The sequence below is a fragment of the Artemia franciscana genome, chromosome 21, assembly GCF_032884065.1.
Source record: "Artemia franciscana chromosome 21, ASM3288406v1, whole genome shotgun sequence".
Taxonomy (NCBI): domain Eukaryota; kingdom Metazoa; phylum Arthropoda; class Branchiopoda; order Anostraca; family Artemiidae; genus Artemia; species Artemia franciscana.
In genome coordinates, this window is record NC_088883.1 from 13961668 (window position 1) to 13986874 (window position 25207).

General features: G+C 36.5%; 1 protein-coding gene across 1 annotated transcript in view; it reads left to right on the forward strand.

Annotated features, from left to right (window-relative positions):
* The window catches only part of LOC136040691 (uncharacterized), a 146436-nt gene that overhangs the window by 117671 nt on the left and 3558 nt on the right, over nucleotides 1-25207 (forward strand). The window contains exons 2-3 of the mRNA XM_065724990.1: nucleotides 21260-21392; nucleotides 24980-25204. Of these exons, the coding sequence (XP_065581062.1) occupies nucleotides 21260-21392; nucleotides 24980-25204 (358 nt within the window). The remainder of the gene's footprint in view (nucleotides 1-21259; nucleotides 21393-24979; nucleotides 25205-25207) is intronic.

The window sequence follows — 25207 nt, forward strand, 5'->3', positions numbered from 1 at the left end:
ACTGATAGAACATCAAGCCGGTGCCACATGTCATATTTATTCGAGAGTATTTACACGTTCCTTTCTGTTTTTTTTACGAACCCGATAACTCCATAAAAGTTATGTTTTCCAGCAAATTTTCATGATATAAATTTTTTCACCCTTCCCCTTCGCACCTTGAGGGCAGACTTGAAAAGTATGGCAACAAAACCTGTTGCCTGATACCATTCCCGGTACTCGAACAAAATACATTTTTTTTTCAAATACGATTTCCATTTTTTTTCTTTTGCCTCTCAATAGTAAAGGTTTCAGTTTTTGTAGGTTCCAAGTTCTTTCTTTCCCTTTTTGGTTATCTGTGACCAAGAAAACCCTAGAAAGGACACACAAGGTTTTTCGGAGATAACCCTTCCCACTTCAAACTCTAAAGAGGCATTTCCAAATATAGTCCCGATGACATGGGAGGGACTGCTTTTACATTCATTTTCCTTATTTTTTACCCCAACAGCCCCATAGAAAAAATCTTTTTCTATGTATTATCGCATATTGAATTTTTAGCCTTTTGACCCCTCCTCCGCGCTTTCAGGGTGAATTTGACATATTTCTCTTAAGAGTAGTAACACCAATTTTAGATACGGTAATAAGCGCTTTTTTCTCTGTGGAATGGTGCAAAAATCATGTTTGTTGAAATTTGTTCAAGGTCTACGTGTTTTTGTTGTATCTTCATTGTACTAATGGACAACCTTTCCACTCTGCTACTGCGAAAATATACTTTGGGGCCCACATGTACACAAGAAGAGCCTTCGGATCTTTCACTCAAATCTTTATGTTTTCACAATTTTCTCCTCAGATTGTTTTTTTGTATTTTCAGTATAAATCGTCTGCTTGTTCATTTTTTCAATCCCCCCCCACCTCATCAAGTAAATTTACATGCACATTCCTAGTTAGAGCGGCCATTGACCTTAATAATTAAATGCCTTACTGCTTAACATCTTTTCTAAGATGTATTTTTTTTAGTTAGTACTTTTAGGTGATTTCTAATTAAATTCCACTCTACAAAGTAATTTCGAAGATGAACCCGGGGCACCAATCAACCCCGTTTCCTAGGTTTTGAAAAATACCTCTTTTTTGGTATTTTGATTGAAAAAATTGAAAACAACTAAATTGCCTCCCTTCCAAACTATGAAAATATACATTTTCTATCTTCTTTTAAGAAGAACTGCATTTCTTCGTCTCCCCCCACCCTTTATTTTTGTGAACTAGTGCCCTTGACGTCAACTCCTCAGAATTCCCATTAGACTATGCAAAAACCGGAGAAATAAAATATATAGACGACACATCTTTTAGAGTAAGTAGGAGAGGGTAGTTTTGACGTTTTGCTTTATTGTTTCATTACAAAATCAAATACCAAATAATCATCCTACTTATGTGATTGATTAATTTATCTAAAATTTTTATTCATCACAAAAAATAGGAATTTTGGAAATCCAGGCCGAAGGAGAAGGACATTCAAGGATTACGAGGTCCAATGGTGCTGCTTCATTCTAAGGGTGTCGGCAGAAAATTTTCCAGGGGGGCAGACCCCAAAATAGCAGTGGTGGTTTGGTGACAGTTTAGGAGGTTTTGGGCACCAAACTACGACTTTACCCTGGCCGAATGGGTTGGTGCGCTGGATTCGGGATCCCTTGTCTGAGAGGACGCGGGTTCGAATCCCAGTGTACCCAATTCTTCAGTTTGGGACGGGGGTTAGTGGCGTGACTCTGTAAGCTTAGCCAGAGTCGACCCAGCTCTAAATGGGTACCTGGAGAAATCTGGGGAAGGTAAACAGGAAGGGTGTGCGAAAGCACAGGATGGCTGGCCCCCAACCCCCATTGTACTTCCTGGCTGAAGGGTTAAGAAACGGAGATCAGCACCACCGGTACGGACTGTAAAGTCTAATGCCGTATCCTTTACCTTTTATTTTATTTTATTTTTTTTATTTGATTTAAAAGTGTCAATAACTACATTTTAGGCTTCCCTTCTGCAAAAGAAGGAATGCCAAACGGTGACAGTACTGGATTCAACCCATGTTGATTCGCTTTATTTGTAATAAAATTAGGCTAAGTTTGATGATCTCTAATTGCGTATCAGCTATAATGAAGGAGGTTGAGTCATTGTTTAGGTAGGGGTTGTGCAGATTCCTACAAGAGTACATTTTAATAGACAAACTGCTTACTCTTTCTGAGGCTTAAGATAAATGTTGGAAGAGGTAGGGGGGGAGTAGGAATTCAACAAATATTTCTTTATACAACTAAAACGTTAAATTCCCGTATCTAAAAGCATATAGGTGGAAAAGGCAAGGCAGGTCATCATAAGCCCCGTTAATTTCCTTGAGGTGGCAACTACTGCTAGGAACTTAGTTTTCAGCAATTTTAAATGGTAATATTTTTCTTTTTCTATTTATATGAAGTACTTCAACATATTTAAACGAATGTATGTAATGTATTTATCGATAAGAAAATCCTATTGTAGAGGTTGTGATGGCTTCAGTTATGTAGAAGATCGAAAGTCTCTCAGACTTTCCATCCATACAAATATAATACTCCTTTTCATCCAACCGAAATTCTTAAGAAGTAATAAGTAGTAATAAGGACTTTTCACTACAATTACTTTTCATCGCCAATTTGTTAAGTATATTCAAATTTTATCCAAAATTGAGATTGTGAATTTAAACGTGGACGGTATTAATCAACGTAAAATTATTGGTTTACATATTTTAAAAGCAACTAACCAGGGAGATAAAGGACTGGGATCTCAACCCATTTGAACAGAATATTCTTTATATGAAGGACTGTCTGCTCCTTAGCTCCCTACTCTTTACTGTGAAGTTTGGTTTTTTTCCAAATTTTTAAGAAAATACATAATTGTAAAAAAAAGATTTTTCAAAGCACTAAAAACTTCTGTTTAATGAACAAAGTGCTCAGAAGGGGGTAGTCCTCCTTGTATACAGAGTAATTTATATTTATTTTAAGTTTTGAACTTGCTCCTTACTTTAGTTGAAAAACTTTTTCTATTTGCACAGAAAATATTGATAGCACAGAAAAAAACTATCAATATTTCAATGATGTCTATTTGGATTTTGATGAATAACCAAACGGTTCGTGGTAACATTCTGTAAGTAAGGAGTGACCCTGCTCAATAGTAACCGGAATTCTAAGAGACCGAATTTTTATACCAATAGATATTACAAAAGAATTGGCTGATTGTGCTGATTCCAAATATATAAGTTTCATTAAGTCTAATCTTACCCATCACAAGCTAAAAGCCTCAGAAAATTTGTCTGATTTTCGAGAAAAGGTGGAAAGACCCCCTAGAAGTTATAGAATTCTAATGAAAAACGCATCATCAGATTCATCAAAGAACTATCAAAGAACCCAATTGCAGAGATTTCAAGGTCTTATCTCGAAAAATGTGGAATTTTGCAATTTTTGCTACAAGAAAGATCACAGATGTGTGTTTATTTTTTTCCCCAGGGGTGATCACATCCACCCAGTGGACCTAGACCGTCGGGCGATGGTTCATTTTAGTTATAGTGCCCTTTTAAGTGACCAAAAATTTAGAGGGCAAACAGACCCACTCCAACGCTACTTTTTCCCAAAATAGTCCAATAAAAATTTTGAGATAGCTTTTGTCAGCATGGTTGAAAGGCCCAATAAATGTGTCTTTGGACCCAAAATGACCCCCTAAAGCCCCTGAAGAAAGGTTATTAAGTTATAAAATTTGCCCATTGTCTTATTTTTTATTGGGAAGTATGCATATATTTTTCAGGTGGGAGAGAAGGACGAACTTTTTACTGGGAGAATTATTACATGGAAAGGGATGTTTCCAGGGGGTAAACTTTTCAGGGGAAATTTTACACTGGGTGAATTTTTCAGAATTTCTACACGCAATTTCTTTATGTGTCTTGCTTTATCTTTACCGATTCAATTTTAGGCGTGGAGATTTTAAGGGTAATTTTCAAGGGTAAATTTTCGCCAGAACTGAATTGTCCAGAGGATATTTGTATGAGGAGTGGGATTTACCCGTGGATGTGGAGCCAGGTATCCTGACTTTGCGCATTTGGGGAAAAGACGGTTGGTGGAGGAAGGGGCTAGTTGCCATCAGATTACTTTTGACTCTTAAAGGGAACTACAACTTTAAGTTTCTAGTCATTTGTGTCCCCTCCGACTCAAATGACCTGATTCCCTTCCGTTTGCCTCTTCCACAAAAGCTTTATATGCCTCCATGCATAATTTACAACCCTTCCCAAGGCCTTGGGGGAGGTGTTTTGACCCCTAAGGTTTTGTTATCTGATTGTTGGGCCATTTTGAAAAAGGGCCATCACAAAATTTTGATTGAATATGTTTGGGGAAAAGAGGGTGTATGTGAGGGGGGGGAGGTAGATGCCCTCCGTTCACTTTTGATTCTTAAAAAGGTAACTAGAACCATCAGTTTCCAATCAAATGAGCCACCTCTGAAGTTTATACGATCACCCCTTACATAAAGACCTTATATGCCTCCGGTTCATAACTTACAACACTTGGCCACTGGCTCTGGGGGATTACGTCAAACAAGGAGTTTTTGTTATTTTATCTTTAAATTATTTTTAACAAAATGACTATCTCAAAATTTTTATCGAATGCATTTGGGGGGAAAGGGCCCCGGGTGGGGGGCTAGTAGCCCTCCAATCACTTTCGATTCCTAAAAACGGCTGTAGAAAATCTGATTTACAATCAAATGAGCCCACTCTAAAGTTTATATTACCACCCCTCCGTAAAAACTTATATACCGCGGGGGCATAACTGACAACATTTTCCCCCGGTTTCTGGGTTGGGGGCTGTGTTATCCCGAGAATTTTTGTTATATGTTTTTTGGTCAATTTTGAACAAAATTATCATATAAACAATTGGATCGAAAGTATTTGGGAAAAAGAAGGCTGGTGGGGAAGGGGGACTAGTTGCCATTGGATCCCTTTTGAACTTTGAACTAGAAAAGGGAACTAGAACTATGAATTTATAACCATTTGAGTCCCCTCTCAAATTTATGCGACCGCCTCTGCCATAAAACCTTATATACCCCTGAGCACAAGCTGAAACCCTTAGTCCCCCTGCACCCTGTGGGGGGGTATGTTGACCCTGAAGTTTTGTTATTTGATTGTCGGACTATTTCAAAGGGAATTGCTTTCTCAAATCCATAGGACAAATTGAAGGAAAAGGGGTGTTGAGAGAGGGGGGGGGAGGTAGATACAGTCCGATCACTTTTGACTGTTAAAACGGTAACTCAATTTCCAATCAAATGAGCTACCTCTGATCTTTATAGGACCACCCCTTCGAAAAAAAAGCCTTACAACCCCCTTACGTACTCGAGCTCAAGCCCATGGCATAACGTGGGCTTGAGGATAAAAGTGCGAGGGGCTAGTTGACCTCCGATCTCTTTTGACTATTCAAAAGTGAACTAGAACTTTCAATTTTCAATCAAATGAACCTATTTTGAAGCTTATATGAGTAGCCCTTCCATAAAAACCATAAGTGCCCCCTGGGCATAACTTACGACGCCAACCAATGAACCCTGGGGAGGGGAGTACCAATGCCAGAGTTTTGTTGTATCGGACACATTTGGGGAAGGCCCTCCAATTGCTTTTGACTCCTAAAAAGACCACTATAACTTCCGATTTTCAATCAACCGAGCTCTTCCGAAGTTTATACGACCATCTCTTTCATAAAAAGTGGCCATGGGGAAAAAATTGGAGCCTTATGGCCTTGGGTTTGGTGGGAGAGGCTAGTTGCCATTGGATCACTTGACTCTTAAAAAGGGAGCTAGAGTCCCTTCTGAAGTTTATACGACCACGTTTTCCGTAAAAACCTTATTTGTCCTTGGGGTATAAGTTAAAACCCTTCCCTCGGGTTTCAAGTTGGGGGTGGGGTGGCGGGTATGATGACCCGGAAGTTTTGTCACCTGATCGTTGGACTATTTCAAACAAAATGGTTATCTCAAAATTTTGATCGGATGCAATTGGGGAAAAGAGGGTGGGGAGGGGAATATTCCCCCGGATCGCTTTTGATGACTCTCAAAATAATAAATGAAAATTTCCATTTCCAATCAAATGATCCAACTCTGATGTTTATACGATCATCTCTTACATAAGACCTTAGGCCTATCCCCCCCCCCAAGGCAGAACATACAACACTTCTCCCGGCCTCTGGAAAGTTGTGGTGACCCCTGAGTTTTTGTTATTTGATCTTTAAATTATTCTGTAGAACATGACTCAAAATTTTGATCACATTTATTTGAGGAAAAGGGCCCTTTGGGGGTAGTTGCCCTCCAATCATTTTTTATTCTTAAGAAGGGCACTTAATCCTGGAGTCTTTGTTATAATCTTAATATTAACATATTAATCTCAATATAAAATAAGATTGATAAAATCTTTAGAACAAAACGGCAATATAAAACATTTGATCGGACGCATTTAGGGAAAAGATAGTTTGTAGGGAGGGGGGGGGGGCTAGTTACCGTCAGATCACTTTTGACTCTTGAAAAGGGGACTAGGATTTTCAATTTTCAATCAAATGAGCTAACTCTGAAGTTTATGCAAGCATTCCTTCAATAAGAACCCTTTATGCCCCCAGGGAATAGATTACAACGTCTGCCCCGGACCCTAGGTGGTTGTGTGTACCCCAGATTTTTTATTATCCGATGTTTGAACTATTTTTATCAAAATAGCTATCTCAAAACTCCTTATATACGAAGTGCCCTGGTCCAAAACTCCCCCCCCCCAAAAAAAAAATAATACATTGTGCCCATATCACTCTTTGCTTAAGCAGCGCTATTGTGCTCCCTAAGACTTTGACGTCACTGTCAAATTTTGAGGATGCATTACGATAAGTTGAAAAAGCAGCTGAGCCCGACACGTGATATACAGCATCAGGGGCATGGAGGTCCACCACTGAGCTAATGCAAAAATGGGCGGTATTTCCCCACTCATCGTTTTTTATTTGCCGATAGAAAGCAGTCTTTCACAAATTATTTTGTTCTGACCTTACGCCAAAAATGTCCTTTCCTATGCTTTGTCTAATGGTATTTGGTGTAGGCTACAGCAAAATAAACAGCAGCTTTTAAAATCGAATTCCCTCGAATAAAATCTCAAAAGAAATCTTTCTTCGGTGATTTTCTCTAGCTGTGACCGTCTATTCCGCTTCTATAATTTTTTTAAGTCTTTATCGTTTGTGTAAGATCTGCAGCAAGTGTACCCGACCTCCTAGAGCAACTTCAAGGTTCTCTAGGCTCTCCTCGCTCTCTAGACACTGCACTTATATTTAAAATATCTTTCTCACCAAAGATGCTTATTGCGCCACAGTTATTTATGTTTTCAAAGCATATTGGACCGATAGTAGATTCCATGTAAAGCAAAGTCAACTTCAGAAATCCAAATAAATACGATATCCGTATCGTAATACGATATCCAAATAAATACGACAGATAAATACGATATCGGCAAATACTGTCGTATTTTATTGGGAGTAGTAGTACAATAACAAATAAAGAAAAAAGAGCTAGATTGAGGATAGATAAGTTCCTCTAGCTAAAAAAGTTCAGGCTCTACTACCATATTCGACCAAGAATCATCAGGACTAGAAGAGTAATGGACAAGGAATGATCTTCCAAATAAAATATCGTCCTAAGAGAAAAATAATTAGAGGAAAATAAAAACAGAACAGATCTTTAAAAAAGGATTATGGTAGAAGATCCTTGAATAGAAGTTGAAGAAGAAAATTCAGAAATTACAAGGAAAGATTAATGACTGTTTTTCAATTATGCTTAAAAGTCTCAAAAATGTGCCAAATTTTTTTTTATTTCTTGCTAAAAGCCAATTTATGGTAAAACTGGAATTAGCTAATTGATTTCACTGCAAAGCAAACGATTCTTTTAAAGCAAGTGTTTGAACTAGATCCTTTTTTCATGAAAACTAGATAGCGCTCAATACCAAAATTGGTTGGAGTAGTAGATACCACAGCAGACCCACATTTTTCTGTATTATGTTTTCAATAGAACCAAGAAAATAAAGTAAAGTATTCATACGCTTACCACAAGTCACCTTGGTATAAGCTTAGAACCAAGGAAATTCAAGGTCTCAGCTAAAATTTGATCAACAGGATTATAATAATACGCATACCTCTCTTTTAGGTGGCATTGTGCGAAATTGTTCAGGAGGCTAGTAAATGGATATCAGTAGTATTGGCTAGTGTAATTTCAAAGGTGAAGTACTAGTTACTGAGCTCAATTGATACTGATAGAACATCAAGCCGGTGCCACATGTCATATTTATTCGAGAGTATTTACACGTTCCTTTCTGTTTTTTTTTACGAACCCGATAACTCCATAAAAGTTATGTTTTCCAGCAAATTTTCATGATATAAAGTTTTTCACCCTTCCCCTTCGCACCTTGAGGGCAGACTTGAAAAGTATGGCAACAAAACCTGTTGCCTGATACCATTCCCGGTACTCGAACAAAATACATTTTTTTTTCAAATACGATTTCCATTTTTTTTTCTTTTGCCTCTCAATAGTAAAGGTTTCAGTTTTTGTAGGTTCCAAGTTCTTTCTTTCCCTTTTTGGTTATCTGTGACCAAGAAAACCCTAGAAAGGACACACAAGGTTTTTCGGAGATAACCCTTCCCACTTCAAACTCTAAAGAGGCATTTCCAAATATAGTCCCGATGACATGGGAGGGACTGCTTTTACATTCATTTTCCTTATTTTTTACCCCAACAGCCCCATAGAAAAAATCTTTTTCTATGTATTATCGCATATTGAATTTTTAGCCTTTTGACCCCTCCTCCGCGCTTTCAGGGTGAATTTGACATATTTCTCTTAAGAGTAGTAACACCAATTTTAGATACGGTAATAAGCGCTTTTTTCTCTGTGGAATGGTGCAAAAATCATGTTTGTTGAAATTTGTTCAAGGTCTACGTGTTTTTGTTGTATCTTCATTGTACTAATGGAGAACCTTTCCACTCTGCTACTGCGAAAATATACTTTGGGGCCCACATGTACACAAGAAGAGCCTTCGGATCTTTCACTCAAATCTTTATGTTTTCACAATTTTCTCCTCAGATTGTTTTTTTTTTGTATTTTCAGTATAAATCGTCTGCTTGTTCATTTTTTCAATCCCCCCCCCACCTCATCAAGTAAATTTACATGCACATTCCTAGTTAGAGCGGCCATTGACCTTAATAATTAAATGCCTTACTGCTTAACATCTTTTCTAAGATGTATTTTTTTTAGTTAGTACTTTTAGGTGATTTCTAATTAAATTCCACTCTACAAAGTAATTTCGAAGATGAACCCGGGGCACCAATCAACCCCGTTTCCTAGGTTTTGAAAAATACCTCTTTTTTGGTATTTTGATTGAAAAAATTGAAAACAACTAAATTGCCTCCCTTCCAAACTATGAAAATATACATTTTCTATCTTCTTTTAAGAAGAACTGCATTTCTTCGTCTCCCCCCACCCTTTATTTTTGTGAACTAGTGCCCTTGACGTCAACTCCTCAGAATTCCCATTAGACTATGCAAAAACCGGAGAAATAAAATATATAGACGACACATCTTTTAGAGTAAGCAGGAGAGGGTAGTTTTGACGTTTTGCTTTATTGTTTCATTACAAAATCAAATACCAAATAATCATCCTACTTATGTGATTGATTAATTTATCTAAAATTTTTATTCATCACAAAAAATAGGAATTTTGGAAATCCAGGCCGAAGGAGAAGGACATTCAAGGATTACGAGGTCCAATGGTGCTGCTTCATTCTAAGGGTGTCGGCAGAAAATTTTCCAGGGGGGCAGACCCCAAAATAGCAGTGGTGGTTTGGTGACAGTTTAGGAGGTTTAGGGCACCAAACTACGACTTTACCCTGGCCGAATGGGTTGGTGCGCTGGATTCGGGATCCCTTGTCTGAGAGGACGCGGGTTCGAATCCCAGTGTACCCAATTCTTCAGTTTGGGACGGGGGTTAGTGGCGTGACTCTGTAAGCTTAGCCAGAGTCGACCCAGCTCTAAATGGGTACCTGGAGAAATCTGGGGAAGGTAAACAGGAAGGGTGTGCGAAAGCACAGGATGGCTGGCCCCCAACCTCCATTGCACTTCCTGGCTGAAGGGCCAAGAAACGGAGAGCAGCACCACCGGTACGGACTGTAAAGTCTAATGCCGTATCCTTTACCTTTTATTTTATTTTATTTTTTTATTTGATTTAAAAGTGTCAATAACTACATTTTAGGCTTCCCTGCTGCAAAAGAAGTAATGCCAAACGGTGACAGTACTGGATTCAACCCATGTTGATTCGCTTTATTTGTAATAAAATTAGGCTAAGTTTGATGATCTCTAATTGCGTATCAGCTATAATGAAGGAGGTTGAGTCATTGTTTAGGTAGGGGTTGTGCAGATTCCTACAAGAGTACATTTTAATAGACAAACTGCTTACTCTTTCTGAGGCTTAAGATAAATGTTGGAAGAGGTAGGGGGGGGGGAGTAGGAATTCAACAAATATTTCTTTATACAACTAAAACGTTAAATTCCCGTATCTAAAAGCATATAGGTGGAAAAGGCAAGGCAGGTCATCATAAGCCCCGTTAATTTCCTTGAGGTGGCAACTACTGCTAGGAACTTAGTTTTCAGCAATTTTAAATGGTAATATTTTTCTTTTTCTATTTATATGAAGTACTTCAACATATTTAAACGAATGTATGTAATGTATTTATCGATAAGAAAATCCTATTGTAGAGGTTGTGATGGCTTCAGTTATGTAGAAGATCGAAAGTCTCTCAGACTTTCCATCCATACAAATATAATACTCCTTTTCATCCAACCGAAATTCTTAAGAAGTAATAAGTAGTAATAAGGACTTTTCACTACAATTACTTTTCATCGCCAATTTGTTAAGTATATTCAAATTTTATCCAAAATTGAGATTGTGAATTTAAACTTGGACGGTACTAATCAACGTAAAATTATTGGTTTACATATTTTAAAAGCAACTAACCAGGGAGATAAAGGACTGGGATCTCAACCCATTTGAACAGAATATTCTTTATATGAAGGACTGTCTGCTCCTTAGCTCCCTACTCTTTACTGTGAAGTTTGGCTTTTTTCCAAATTTTTAAGAAAATACATAATTGTAAAAAAAAGATTTTTCAAAGTACTAAAAACTTCTGTTTAATGAACAAAGTGCTCAGAAGGGGGTAGTCCTCCTTGTATACAGAGTAATTTATATTTATTTTAAGTTTTGAACTTGCTCCTTACTTTAGTTGAAAAACTTTTTCTATTTGCACAGAAAATATTGATAGCACAGAAAAAAACTATCAATATTTCAATGATGTCTATTTGGATTTTGATGAATAACCAAACGGTTCGTGGTAACATTCTGTAAGTAAGGAGTGACCCTGCTCAATAGTAACCGGAATTCTAAGAGACCGAATTTTTATACCAATAGATATTACAAAAGAATTGGCTTATTGTGCTGATTCCAAATATATAAGTTTCATTAAGTCTAATCTTACCCATCACAAGCTACAAGCCTCAGAAAATTTGTCTGATTTTCGAGAAAAGGTGGAAAGACCCCCTAGAAGTTATAGAATTCTAATGAAAAACGCATCATCAGATTCATCAAAGAACTATCAAAGAACCCAATTGCAGAGATTTCAAGGTCTTATCTCGAAAAATGTGGAATTTTGCAATTTTTGCTACAAGAAAGATCACAGATGTGTGTTTATTTTTTTCCCCAGGGGTGATCACATCCACCCAGTGGACCTAGACCGTCGGGCGATGGTTCATTTTAGTTATAGTGCCCTTTTAAGTGACCAAAAATTTAGAGGGCAAAAAGACCCACTCCAACGCTACTTTTTCCCAAAATAGTCCAATAAAAATTTTGAGATAGCTTTTGTCAGCATAGTTGAAAGGCCCAATAAATGTGTCTTTGGACCCAAAATGACCCCCTAAAGCCCCTGAAGAAAGGTTATTAAGTTATAAAATTTGCCCATTGTCTTATTTTTTATTGGGAAGTATGCATATATTTTTCAGGTGGGAGAGAAGGACGAACTTTTTACTGGGAGAATTATTACATGGAAAGGGATGTTTCCAGGGGGTAAACTTTTCAGGGGAAATTTTACACTGGGTGAATTTTTCAGAATTTCTACACGCAATTTCTTTATGTGTCTTGCTTTATCTTTACCGATTCAATTTTAGGCGTGGAGATTTTAAGGGTAATTTTCAAGGGTAAATTTTCGCCAGAACTGAATTGTCCAGAGGATATTTGTATGGGGAGTGGGATTTACCCGTGGATGTGGAGCCAGGTATCCTGACTTTATTTTTATTAAAAGCGATCAGAAATTAAACAAAAAAAAAACGAGTCATTTCAACTGAAGGTAAGGAGTAATGTTAAAACTTGAAACGAACAGAAACTATTCCGTATATGAGGTGGATTGACCCCTTTTTAATACCTCGCTCTTTACACTAAAGTTTAAATTTTGTCCGAATTTTCTTAAAAACAACTCTTGAAACGCAATGGTCGTTTAATTAGAACAATAAGTAACTTATTTTAAAGTGCCGAAAAACTATGGCGTGAAGAGCGAAGTGTTGAGGAGGGGGCAACCCCCGTCATATCCGTAATATTTTCTTTTCGTTTTAAATTTTAATGTTGCTCCTTATTTTCAGTTGAGACAACTTGTTGTTGTTGTTTTTTTTCAGGAAGAGATTAACATTTTTCTAAAGGCAATGGAAAAGTATGTCAATTAAAGTAAAAGTATACAAAAAATAAAAAACTAAGAAATTACAGAAAAATACACAAAACAATAGCCTACTTACAAAAACTAATATATAAACTCCCAGCATTCAGTTCATTTGAGCAATGCTGAAGCGTTGGACGGATATTTTTTAACAATATCGACAGTTTTGAGCTTGGTTATGAAACACCAAAATATTTAATTTTAATTTAATTTGAATACCAAAAACCAATATATTTGACACTATTATGTTTCATAACTGTAAGAAATTAAATTTTTTTCAAAGTGACAACTAGATAAATACAATCACTCCTGGGGAAAAAAAATATAAAAAACGTGTCCGTTCTGGGGGAAAATACAGAAATTCCTGGCATTCCGTTCAGTGGAACCATTTTTGATTATAGTGCCTTCATATATCAGCTCATGGGTACTCTTGCAATGCAGGCCGAAGTTGACGGCATATTTTTACCGAAATTGTCCCCTATCAAGTTGTTTTTCTTGCGTTTTCTATAATTGTACGATCTATCTCGTGTACTAATAACTGCACTAATTGCTAACATACAAATACACATTTAGGATCACCATATAAAGCGGATTCTTTGATTGAATATTATCTATAGTTAGGCTCTTTTAATTTCGTTTTTGACAAGGATCGTTATTTACTTATAATTCATTACTATGAAGAATTAAAATTTTTTTGTTGCTCCAACCAAATCATGTAGAAAAATGTTTGTGGAAAACTCCAAAGGGGTCACTCCGTCACAAATTAGAACTTTTATTGTCCTTATTAATGGTCAAAATCTGTTGGCAGGCAGCCAACGAGGGGCCACATATTTTCTCCATGGTTTTCCCTATTCTGCTCACTTTCCTTTGGTTTCCTTATAATTACATTATAGTCCCAGGTGGCTAAGGCCTCCCACCTGCCGGTGCCAATGCTTCACTGTCCCCAGTCTAATACTTGCACTGCCCTCCAGAAACTGGTTAAGCCAAAAGCACATAACTTATGTAACTACGTATGATAGATGTTACTAACCTAAGTGCCATCGAGAATCCATGCTGAGACCCAATATGATTATTTATGAAGCAAATAAATGCGCATATTCACTAGATGTCTACTTATTCAGCTAGTCCTGTGACAAAACTTGTAGCATAAACACCCTAAAATATTTGCTGGTTTTATCATTTTAGGTAAGTCTTGATAATATGTGATAAGTACTTGCGCAGCCAGGCCAGGGAGCAAATGTGATCTCTTTCTTATTAAAGATGCGGTAGTGTTGCTTTTTCAATTTGTTGGTTTTGAAAGGCTTTTTTTTTACTTATTTCTCATCAACAGTTGGTTCATGTTGCTAAATAATTTGAATTTGGAAAACAAAATATGTGGAGAGGTTTAAAATAAGCATACTTTCTTATAGGCATATAGCCAAGGAGTATATGTAAGCATTAGGGAATGTGGGGTGCAGTTAAACTGGGAGTGATACGAAATTTCCTGATTTTGTTGAAGTAATAAATTTGAATTAGGCCTATAACATTTACAGTGGCGTCAATTCACTATAATTCAGAAGGGTGGGGGGGGGGAGGCAAAATGTATTTTTCAAAGTATATGTGGGGCAAAATTGTCATTTTTTCAATGAAAATATAAGACATTTGGCAAATAAAAATGTCTTTTTTTCAAAATCTAAAGGAGCAATTAACATGTATTTGGATAATTAACGGGTGGGATGACTCACTCGAAGATGTCCCAAATTTTCTGATAGAGAATCAACAAAACGACTCGAAGATTTTGAGGCTTCTCATTATACAAGCTTGAAGATTCCAGCATGATTCTGGTTTCAAGAGCATCTTTCTTCTAAACCTATCTATAAAAACTTTTATATGGACATTCCGGACATTCACGTGTGATGCCATGTGAAAGGATAGTTCGTGGCCCTAGGATCTGTTTCATTACTTAAATAGAGGACTATATTTCAAAATTTGCCGTCAAGTGATTCCAATAGGCAAGTAAAAAGGGATATTTTCGAGGGGGAGACAATAAAAAACAAGAGCTAAGAGCTCAAATGGCAATTGTGACGAGGTCAGAAGAGCCAAGAGCTCATATGGCATGAGCTCTAGCGAAATTCTAAGAATCAATAGATTGATTTAAAAGGAAAATCAGAGGCTTAATGCCGGTCGGGATTTAAAATAAGAGCTCTGAGATACGAGATCCGGTAAAATTCTAGTTAATTGGCTTCTTGCTATCTCAGAAAGGGTTTAGGTTAGGAAAATGAAACTTTCAGGGATGGATCTACAGGCTAAAGTATGTCATGGGAAGGTATTTTAAAGTGCCCATCTCCAAACCTTCTCCCTCTAGAGGGTCCTGAAATTTGCCTACTTGACAGGTCTATACCTATTGAAATGTTGACAAAACAACATTTTACCTTAATTTTTAGTTACTAGTTGCCTTTCCTCTGCCTTTAGTTCTGAAAATGCAATTCCTGTTATTTGAGTAGAATTTTGAGCCATATCAATGTTTTTTTTTTCAAAATTTAGGAAATGTATTTGCATATCTTTAAAACCTTATAAAATCGAATTGAGCAGAGTTATGAAGCTGAAAACAATTTTGTTGTACTTCAATTAAGCGAAGATCTATTTGGCAAGGTTTCACTTTTATAACACACATATTTTTAAAGGTCAACAAAGGTCAGGGCCCTCTAGAGAAAGAAGGAATGGAGGTAGTTGCTTCAAAATACCTTCTCGGGACATACTTTAGTCTGTAGATTCGATCACCACTCGTAATTAAAAATACATCATTTTATTTTTATTTTTACTCTCCCTTCAGCCTCCCAGATGGTCGAGTCGGGAAAAACGACTTTATCAAATCAATTTGTGTAGGCCCCAGACGCGTTTACCAATTTTCATCGTCCAAGCACCGAACCCACCAAAGTACTGGACCCCCCTAACTCCTCTAAAGAGAGCGGATCCAGTCCGGTTACGTCAATCACGTATCTGCGACACTTGCTTATTCTACCCACAAAGTTTCATCCTGGTCTCTCTACTCTAAGCGTTTTCTAAGATTTCCGGTTTTCCCCTCCAACCCCCCCATGTCACCAGATCTGGTCGCGATTTAAAATAAGAGCTCTGAGACATGAGTTCCTTCTGAATGTCAAATTTCATTAAGATCAGGTCAACTGTTCGTAAGTTAAAAAATCTCAGTTTTTCTAGTTTTTCCGACTTAAAACCCCCGCAGCCCCCCAAAGAGAGCGGATTTAGTCCGGTTATGTCAATCTCGTATCTAACACTTGTGCTTATTCTTCCCACCCAGTTTCATCCCGATCTCTCCACTTTAAGCGTTTTTCAAGATTTCCCGTTTCCCCCTCCAACCCCCTATGTCACCGGGTAAGGTCGGGATTTAAAATAGAGCTCTGAGACATGCGGTCCTTCTAAATATCAAATATCATTAAGATCTGATCATTTATTCGTAAGTTAAAAATACCTCATTTTTTTAAATTTCTCCTCTCCTTCCAGCCCCCCAGATGGTCGAATCGGGAAAAACTACTTTATCAAGTCAATTTGTGCAGGTCCCTGACACGCCTACCAATTTTCATCGTCCCTGGACGTCCAGAAGCGCCGAACTCGCCAAAGCACTGAAAATCCCCTCAACTCCCCCAAAGAGAGCAGATCCGGTCCAGTTATGTCAATCACTTATCTAGAACTTGTCCTTATTCTTCCCACCCAGTTTCATCCCGATCTCTCCTCTCTAAGCGTTTTCCAAGATTTCCCGTTTCCAAGATTTCTGTTTCCCCCCTCCAACCGCCTATGTTCTTGGATCCGACTTGAATTGAAAATGGAGCATCTGAGACATAAGATCTTTCTGTATATCAAGTTTTATTAAGATCTGATCACCCATTCGTAAGATAGAGATACCTCAATTTTCACGTTTTCCAAGATTTCTGATTTCCCCCCTCCGACTCCCCCCAGTGTCACTGGATATGGTCAGGATTTAAAGTAAGAGCTCTGAAGCACAAGATCCTTCTAAATATCAAATTTCATAACGATCTGATCACCCGTCCTTAAGTTACAAATACCTCATCTTTTCTAATTTTTCGAATGAATCCCCCCCACCCAACTCCCCCAAAGAGAGTCAATCCGGTCTGGTTATGTCAATCACGTATCTAGGACTTCGGTTTATTCTTCCCACCAAATATCAGCACGATCTCTCCAATTTAAGTGTTTTCCAAGATTTCCGGTTTCCTCCTCCTACTCCCCCCCCAATCTCACCGCATCCAGTTAGAATTTAAAACAAGAGCTCTGAGACACGAGATCCTTCTAAATATCAAATTTCAATAGGATCCAATCACCTGTTCGTAAGTAATAAATACCTAATTTTTTTTATTTTTCCGAATTACCGATTTAGCCCCCCCTCCCTAACTCCCCCAGAGAGAGCGGATCCGATCCAGATACTTCAAATACGCAATCTAGGACTTGTGCTTATTCTTCCCACCAAGTTTCGTCCTGATCTCTCCACACTAAGCGTTTTCCCAGATTTCCAGTTCCTCCCCCTCCAACTCCCCCCAATGACACTGGATCTGGTCAGGATTTAAAATAAGAAATTTGAGTTACAAGGTCCTTCTAAATATGAAATTTCATTAAGATCCAATCATTGCTTCGTAAGTTAAAAATACCTCATTTTTTCTAATTTTTCAGAATTACTCCCCCCCGCTCCTCCAAAGAGAGTGGATCTGCCCCAGATATGCAAATCACGTATCTAAGACTTGTGCTTATTTTTCCCATCAAGTTTCATCCCGACCCCTCCACTCTAAGCGTTTCCCAAGATTTCAGGTTTCCCCATCCAACTCCCCCTAATGTCACCAGATCGGTCGGGACTTAAAACAAGAGCTCTGAGACACGATATCCTTCTAAATATCAAATTTCATTAAGATGTGATCACCCATTCGTGAGTTAAAAATACTTCATTGTTTCTAATTTTTCCGAATTGAATGGCCCCCCGCTCCCTCCCCCCAGATGGTCGAATCGGGAAGTGATTTTTAATTTAATCTCTTCTGGTCCCTGATACGCCTGCCAATTTTCACCGTCCTAGCTTATCTGGAAGTGTCCAATCTAGCAAAACTGGGACAGACCGACAGAACTTGCGATCGCTATATGTCACTGTATTTATTTTGTAATCTGTGTGAAAAGCACCCAGAAATTTAAAAAAATTGTATTTTTCCTTGGGAGAATTTCTAAGGCTCTCCCTGCTTGTGACACTAGCCCCCAAGCCTCTAAGATAATCTCTTCGTGAGGGATATTGCTCGTAACTAAATAGTTTCTTGTGTTGTATGTTTCCCTCGATGTATGAGAATTTGTGTGTCTGCTGTTGATATTGCAAGCATTTATTAACGCGGATGATATTATTCAACACAACAGTTTTTCTATGACTATTTTGTGTGAAAAATAGTTCTGGTTGACCACGTGGTGAGAAAAATTTGACCAATGGCGGTTTTGGCATCTCTTGTGGCCGGAGCGAAATGTTAATTAGCGCCACCACCATTGTCTTCTATAACATTTCCAGGTCGAATTTTAACAAAATTTCCATTTATTGACCAAATGAATTTTGTACTCATTAATTAACAATTTATCATTTAAATCATTTAACTATTATAATTTATTTATATTTTATTTATTAATTAACACTTTACTAATTATTTGCATTTTTCAACGTCTTACTGAAAATAAAATTCTAAATTACAGAGTTATTATAACCGTTCGATTTTTTATTTCGAATATTGCGCCCCTGAAATTTCTGTGCTCGGGGCAAGTACCCTCTCTGCCCCTCTCCCAAGACCACCACTAAGTATGCAGTGAAATTATTGAAGAAAATTTTTGTACGTAATTACCATTTTACGCTTAATGTTATAAGTTATATCTTCGTTTTAAAAAGTTGAGTTAAATATATTAAAATACATCTTGCTTGAATCGAGCTTTTGTCATTTGCCAGTTGAATCGAAGGAACTACGTTCATTGTTTTTTCATTCTCGTTGGATGTTACTTGGACTTGTAAGAAAGTATAAATTTACCTCACCAGCAAAATTGAGCCCGATTCAGCTCACCTGGTGAGCTAAATTAGTTCACGGAAATTTTTTAAAAAATCAATAAGAATTTATTTATATGCACTTTTGTTATGTTTTTACGAGTCGAACCGAATTAAAGAAAGGGAGGGGGTTGAAACCCCCCTAAAACCCTGCACCCCCCTATTTACGGCCTTAATTGAAAGTGTTACGTTTGTGTTTTTTTTTCGTCGTTTTTTTCTTTACTCAGGTACGATTTTCATCGATGCTACAGCCTCTTTTTTCGGAATTTAATTTTCAAGAATATGGATAAAATAAGTATTAAACTTGTTTTAAACCTTTATTTGATAATTTAATGGATTGAAAAACATTTAATAAGTAATGATAATAATATGTTAAGGGTTAAATAAATACCATCTTAGAAGACAATGTTTAAAACTTGATTTTATCTTGAAATTTATTGTTACTTTTGGAAAAACACGCTTATCAACTAAAAGTTGAAAATTAAAACAATTTCTGAATAGCTGCAAAGACTTAGAACAGAAGGTAATTCTGAAGTCAGGTCGTATCTAACAATTTTTGGAAAAGTCAAAGGCTCTCTACTTAAAGCAATCGCTTCTGTACTCCACTTATAGTTCCCCTTTATATTCTTATTTAACAATTGAAACTGTGACAACTATTTCTTTTATTAATTACGCCCTCTACTTTCTTTTAATTCAATTATGAAAAAATTATAACCATTAAATCATTTACTTCAAATTTTGCACCCGGGGGAAGTCCTCTTCCCTCTGTCCGTTCCTTAAAATCGCCACTGAATTTTATGAGTCGCAATAAATTCAAAGCCGTCAACTTGCCTGTGATTTAATTAGGGACAGAGGTGTCTATTTACTGTAAGGAGAAGGGGAGATGTACTTTGCAAAACTTAGTCACGGGGGAATTTTTCGCTGGAATGGCATGTCCCAATGAAAAACATCCCCAACAAAGATAAGTTTCGAAATCAACCAGTGGGGAATCTAGGGAAGCATAGTCTGTTGAGCTTGAATTGGATATATTATGCGAAAAGAAAGAAATAAAGGACATTCATATTATTTCAGGAAAGACTTATTTCAGGAATAGTATGGGAGGAATTTTCCTGACGGGTCGTTATTTTACGTGGGAATAATTTTCCATGGAGGGATTTTCCGTGTTGAGAAGTAATTTTTCATGGAAAAGGAGCTGGATTTCCCGGCATTATTTAAAAACGATCGGAATTTTTTTTTAAAGTTTTTTTTTTCAACTGAAAGTAAGGAGCAACATCAGATCTTAAGACGCACAGAAATTAGTGATTATATGAGGCAACAGTCCCCTTCTCAATATCTCGTTTTTACGCTAAATTTCGACTTTTTGTCCCTATTCTTTAAGAATGGCCCCTGAAACACAAGGCCCATTTAATTAAATAATAAGCTTTTTTTCAAAAATTCAAAAAAAAAATAATGCAAAGAGCGAGGTATTTAGAAGGGGGCACCCCCCCCACCATATAAGTAATCATTTCTGTTCAATTCAATTTTATATTTTGCTCCTTACTTTCAGTTTAAAAAAAGTTTTTTTATTTATTTAATACCAAACTAAGTCTTATGACTGTGAATGTAATGAAAATAGGGTGTCTCTTCAATTTTTGCCTCCAGGACAGTTTTCAAATCTTGGAAAACTCATGATAAGAATTTTGTTGGCATTTCTGATCAATCTGAAAATAAAAAGTCAAGTCATACAAATATTATGATGATAGAGAAGGGGATGCTATTTGGAATAGTAATTTTGGGGTTAGCTCTCTCGTCTGCTTTGCCAGTCATACCAAAGAATCAAAATAGCTATTAATCTTTACCAAAGAAAGAAATAGGCCTGTTGTATTTTCAACAGATAGTAATTTAGCTGGTAGTTAAAAGAAGGGTTTTACATTTCTGTGAAACTTAAAAAAAAGAGTTAAAAATAACCAAAAACCACCTCTTATGTGAGAAGTAGCGTTACGAACGAAATCAAATTTAACGGTGAAATTCAAAATCTAAGCGAAAGTGAAGTTTTTTTTTTTCGTAAGGTGAGTTTCTTCGTACAAGTTCAATGTAGATAATGTCGGTATTACAATTATTTGCCTTTTTATGTAGAAGTTTAAAATGAGTTTGCCAAAATCTTCATTTCCATAAGTTAATGATTGAACTAAACATCGCATTAGCATGTATTAAAAGTTTAATTCTGTACCATGATTCGTTGATCTTCTCTAACATTTGGGTAAAAAATCTCCCGATTTAAGCGCAAATATTGATTACAAAGCTGAGGATAGAGAAGCTAAAATAAATATTCCTTATATATACAATAAAATAAACATGCAGAATAAAATTTAACAATAACCTTTATGTACCTAGGCTATCCAGAAAAGGTATTTTCTTAATGCCTGTTCAGTGTTTTTTCTTTATAGTTTGGTAACAATGTCGACACTTGCAGAGGTAATAACATTTCCTGTAAGCCCTCTTCCAACTTTTCGGAAACGAGATGAATCTATGCCACATGCTCCTTTCCGAACCCATGGACTGAGCCAAGAAGAAAAAAAGGTACCATGCATTGGTATTGACTGCTAATTTTTTTCTTTACTTTTAATTTTTTGAATATTCAGTGTAGTAAGGTACCTCTTTTCGGACTTTTAAATTTCTCGAATCCTTCAGAGTTGTATTCCACAAACTATCTCCTATAAATATTCTGGGAAAGCTAAGTACATAATGCAGATACTGCTGTAAGACTTGCTTGTTGGAAGTTAGCTGAACAAGTGCGGTCTAAAATCAGATTTGTTTTGATTTAAAGTCTCTATAGAAGGGGTAAAACACCTCTTTTCTTAGATTTTGGTTCTTGAAGCATGTATAATATGTCTCTCAGTGTGAAAATTAAAAGTTCGTACAATAGTTCCTAGTATAATACCATGCCATTAACCAAAGGGAGCGGAGTTGTTTCATTCTGAAACCGGGTCCTAAATTGATTTAAGCTTAAATTCGGTAGTTATGCTCATATTCTGTGATAATACTCATCTTTTTTTGGATTTAAGAACTAAAATTTAATTTACGACAAATCCCTGTAATGCCAGGTAAAAGCCCTCGATTCTTAGAGGTCAGAGAAACGCTTTAAATAGTTTTGAGAGTAGATATTTTGTATATAGATGGGTAGATTGACAATTCGTGAATTAAGGAATTAGGTATAGCTATATTAACTATAATTATTACAAAGTTAATTAAGAACTCAAGTTCTATACAGGTCAGGGACGTGCCAACAATAGTTCGTAAAACTAAATCTTACTTTTGCACTCTTTAATGGATCAAAGAGGATTGCTAATGCCTCACATGTTATGATAGTTTATTGAACGTGGGAAAGTTATAAATATTTTGACTAGTTTATCACCTCCAGCGATCCTGTAAAGCACTGCAAATACAATGTTTTCAAAATTATTCTACTCATTCTTTTGTTGTTTAAAGGTTGTTTAGATAATTAATCACCCCACTAGGCCTCAATCAGCATATGAAAGGTGACGACAACTAACAACAACAAAAAAACAAGAAATATCAAAAATGAAATAAAAACCTTTTTGAAATTTCCCATCATCAATCCATCAAACCAAAAAATCGAACAATTTAGTAAATGATTAATTTAGTAAATAAGAAACCAGAGAACTCTTCACCCATAGAACTCTTTAACGAGGGTACAAACCCCCTCGTATACATAATAAAAATATAAGAATATAAAAGTTTGTTATGTAAGTTACGTATATTTTGTACTAATAAAAACGTTCGTTAAAAATTGAAAGTTCTAGTTGCCTTTTTAAGTAACTGAAAAATTGGAGGGCAACTAAGCCTCCTTCCCCACCCCTTATTTCTCAAAATCACCTGATCCAAACTAAGAGAAAGCCATTTAGCCAAAAAAAAGAATTAATATACAAATTTCAATTTGATAATTTATGTGCGGAGAGCCAAAATCAAACATACATTAATTCAAAAACGTTCAGAAATTAAATAAAAAAAAGCTAGTTTTTTTTTTAACTGAAAGTAAGGAGCGACATTAAAACTTAAAACGAACAGAAATTACTCCGTATATGAAAAGGGTTGTCCCCTCCACAATCCCTCGCTCTTTACACTAAAGTTTGACTGTTTGCCACAATTCTACTTTTTAAAACAATTAAAAACTTTAGCGTAAAGAGCGAGGGATTGCGTAGGGGACAACCCATTTCATATACGGAGTAATTTCTGTTCGTTTTAAGTTTTGATGTCGCTCCTGACTTTCAGTTAAAACAACTAGTTTTTTATTTATTTAATATTTAGAAGGAATGGGGGTAGAGAAACCAAGTTATTCAGCTCAATGTATTATATAATCTCCCCCTCACCCCTTTTTAGTTTGTAATTTTTATATGTAATTTTCACTGTTAAATTTCTGAAGCTTAAACTAGATAATTTTACTGGTAATTCCAAAATTAAAATACATTGTAATTTAGTATCAGCTAGGAGTATCCAACCCCCTATTAGTACATAAAATTATTGCTACTTTCTTTTGAAGTCCTGTATTCTCTTCATTTTCACTATTTCAACAAAATGGTCTTATGATTAAAATTTTATAAAAAACAGGAAACATGTTAAATTTTAGATTTTGAATATTTTAGGTTCCTTTTATACTTTATAACTAAAAAATTAAAATGGTTTACCCAATTATACAAAAAGGTATAAACCAATCATGTATTTTCTAATTTACGAAGAATGGTGACATAATCTGAGGATGACTTAACAATTTTTGAAAGGTTTTACTGATTTTAAAGTTGTCGAAGAAACATTATTATCAGCCAACCTGAAAGAACACTTAACTCGAGTAAAGTCTTTACTCGAATTGCTTGAAGTATTATTTTTCCCCACCTGACCAGTCTTGCAAGATGTAGCATAATTATGCAGAACGTAGCAAAATTAGCAATCAATAGTGGCCTCCAAGCTTTTTCCGCCTTAAGATAGCTTAATCAAAGACGATGTAGAACAATTCATTACGTAACATCAATAAAACAAAAACCAAAGATGGTTTATGAAATTTTCCGACCAAGCTAAAGTAAAATTTTCGGCACAGCGACAGACTATGAACCATCTGGTATTTTTTGTTCTGATCCTGTGGTCTATGGCAAAGAAAAGCGCACGCATGATATTTGAATTTAAAAACATGTGGTGATTGGTTGGATTTGATTGGTGAAGATGATTGTTTGATGTAATTTTGAGTTTTAGAGGGGCTTCATGTTGTTATTGTTGGTGGTGAACGGTGAGAGAATTTTCCTGTGCAATGATGCAAGACACTGCGCAAGACACTGAAAGTAATAGCAAAAGATTCGAAAGTAGTCCAAGACATGGAGCTTGGTTGAACGAAAATGACTTCTATCACAAAGAAAATTCTACAGAAGGATGAAAATTCGCAGAGCTCAAAGATTCGTTCTATAGTTTACTACTAGACAAATCTACCGACAATACATCGGATAAATACTTGTTTGTTCTAGTAAAATACTTTTTAATTGCCAAATTATCATGTGTTTAAATAAGTTATTTAGTGCATTTTTTGAGCATTTTGGTTTCAAAAACATTTCTGTGTCTTATATACTGAGCCAATTCGTATTTTCCCTGGACTGTACGGAGCTAGATTGATTCGCCTTTGTGTTCAAACTAGTTCTGTATAAATTCAAGAGCTAAAACTAATTCCGTCCTTGGTCCTCCGTGCCCCTAAATATGTTATTAGGAGTTAAGAGGGAAAGTCTGGTCGTTTTCGTGTAGGATGACGTTACACGCTGATAAAAGAGTGCGCGGAGCAAAATCTTGAGATTAATGTGAACAAGTCGAAGATAGTGCGCTTTAACCCGCTAAAAAGTGATGTTATGGAGCCAAATGTTCCATTCCTTCTAACAAACAGTATCAAGATCCTTGGAGTTACTTTTTCCAATGTCTTCAGCTTTGCCGCACATATTGAAAACGTGGTTAAAAGTGCAAACGCTAATCTACAGACTTTAAACGGTATGCGTAGGTTCAGTGCAAACACAGAGAGTATTAATTATGCATACATAGCGTATGTCCGCCCCATTCTGGAATATGCGTGCCCTGTTTGGGTGCCCTCAGCACTTAGAACAGTGTATTTTTGTCAGGAGCTTGAATCGGTTCAGAAGCGAGCGGTATCGATCATCTTGGGCCGCCGTGACATCTCCTACGAAAAGGCTCTGGAAGTGCTAGGACTGCCGTCACTCCAAAACCGGTACGGAACTCTGATAATGAGTTTCGGAAAGTACTTGCTTTCTAAATCTCAGCACCGTGACATTCTACCTGATCAACCTCTACCATCAAGACCGAGAAAGCAAGATAAGTTAGTTCCCGTT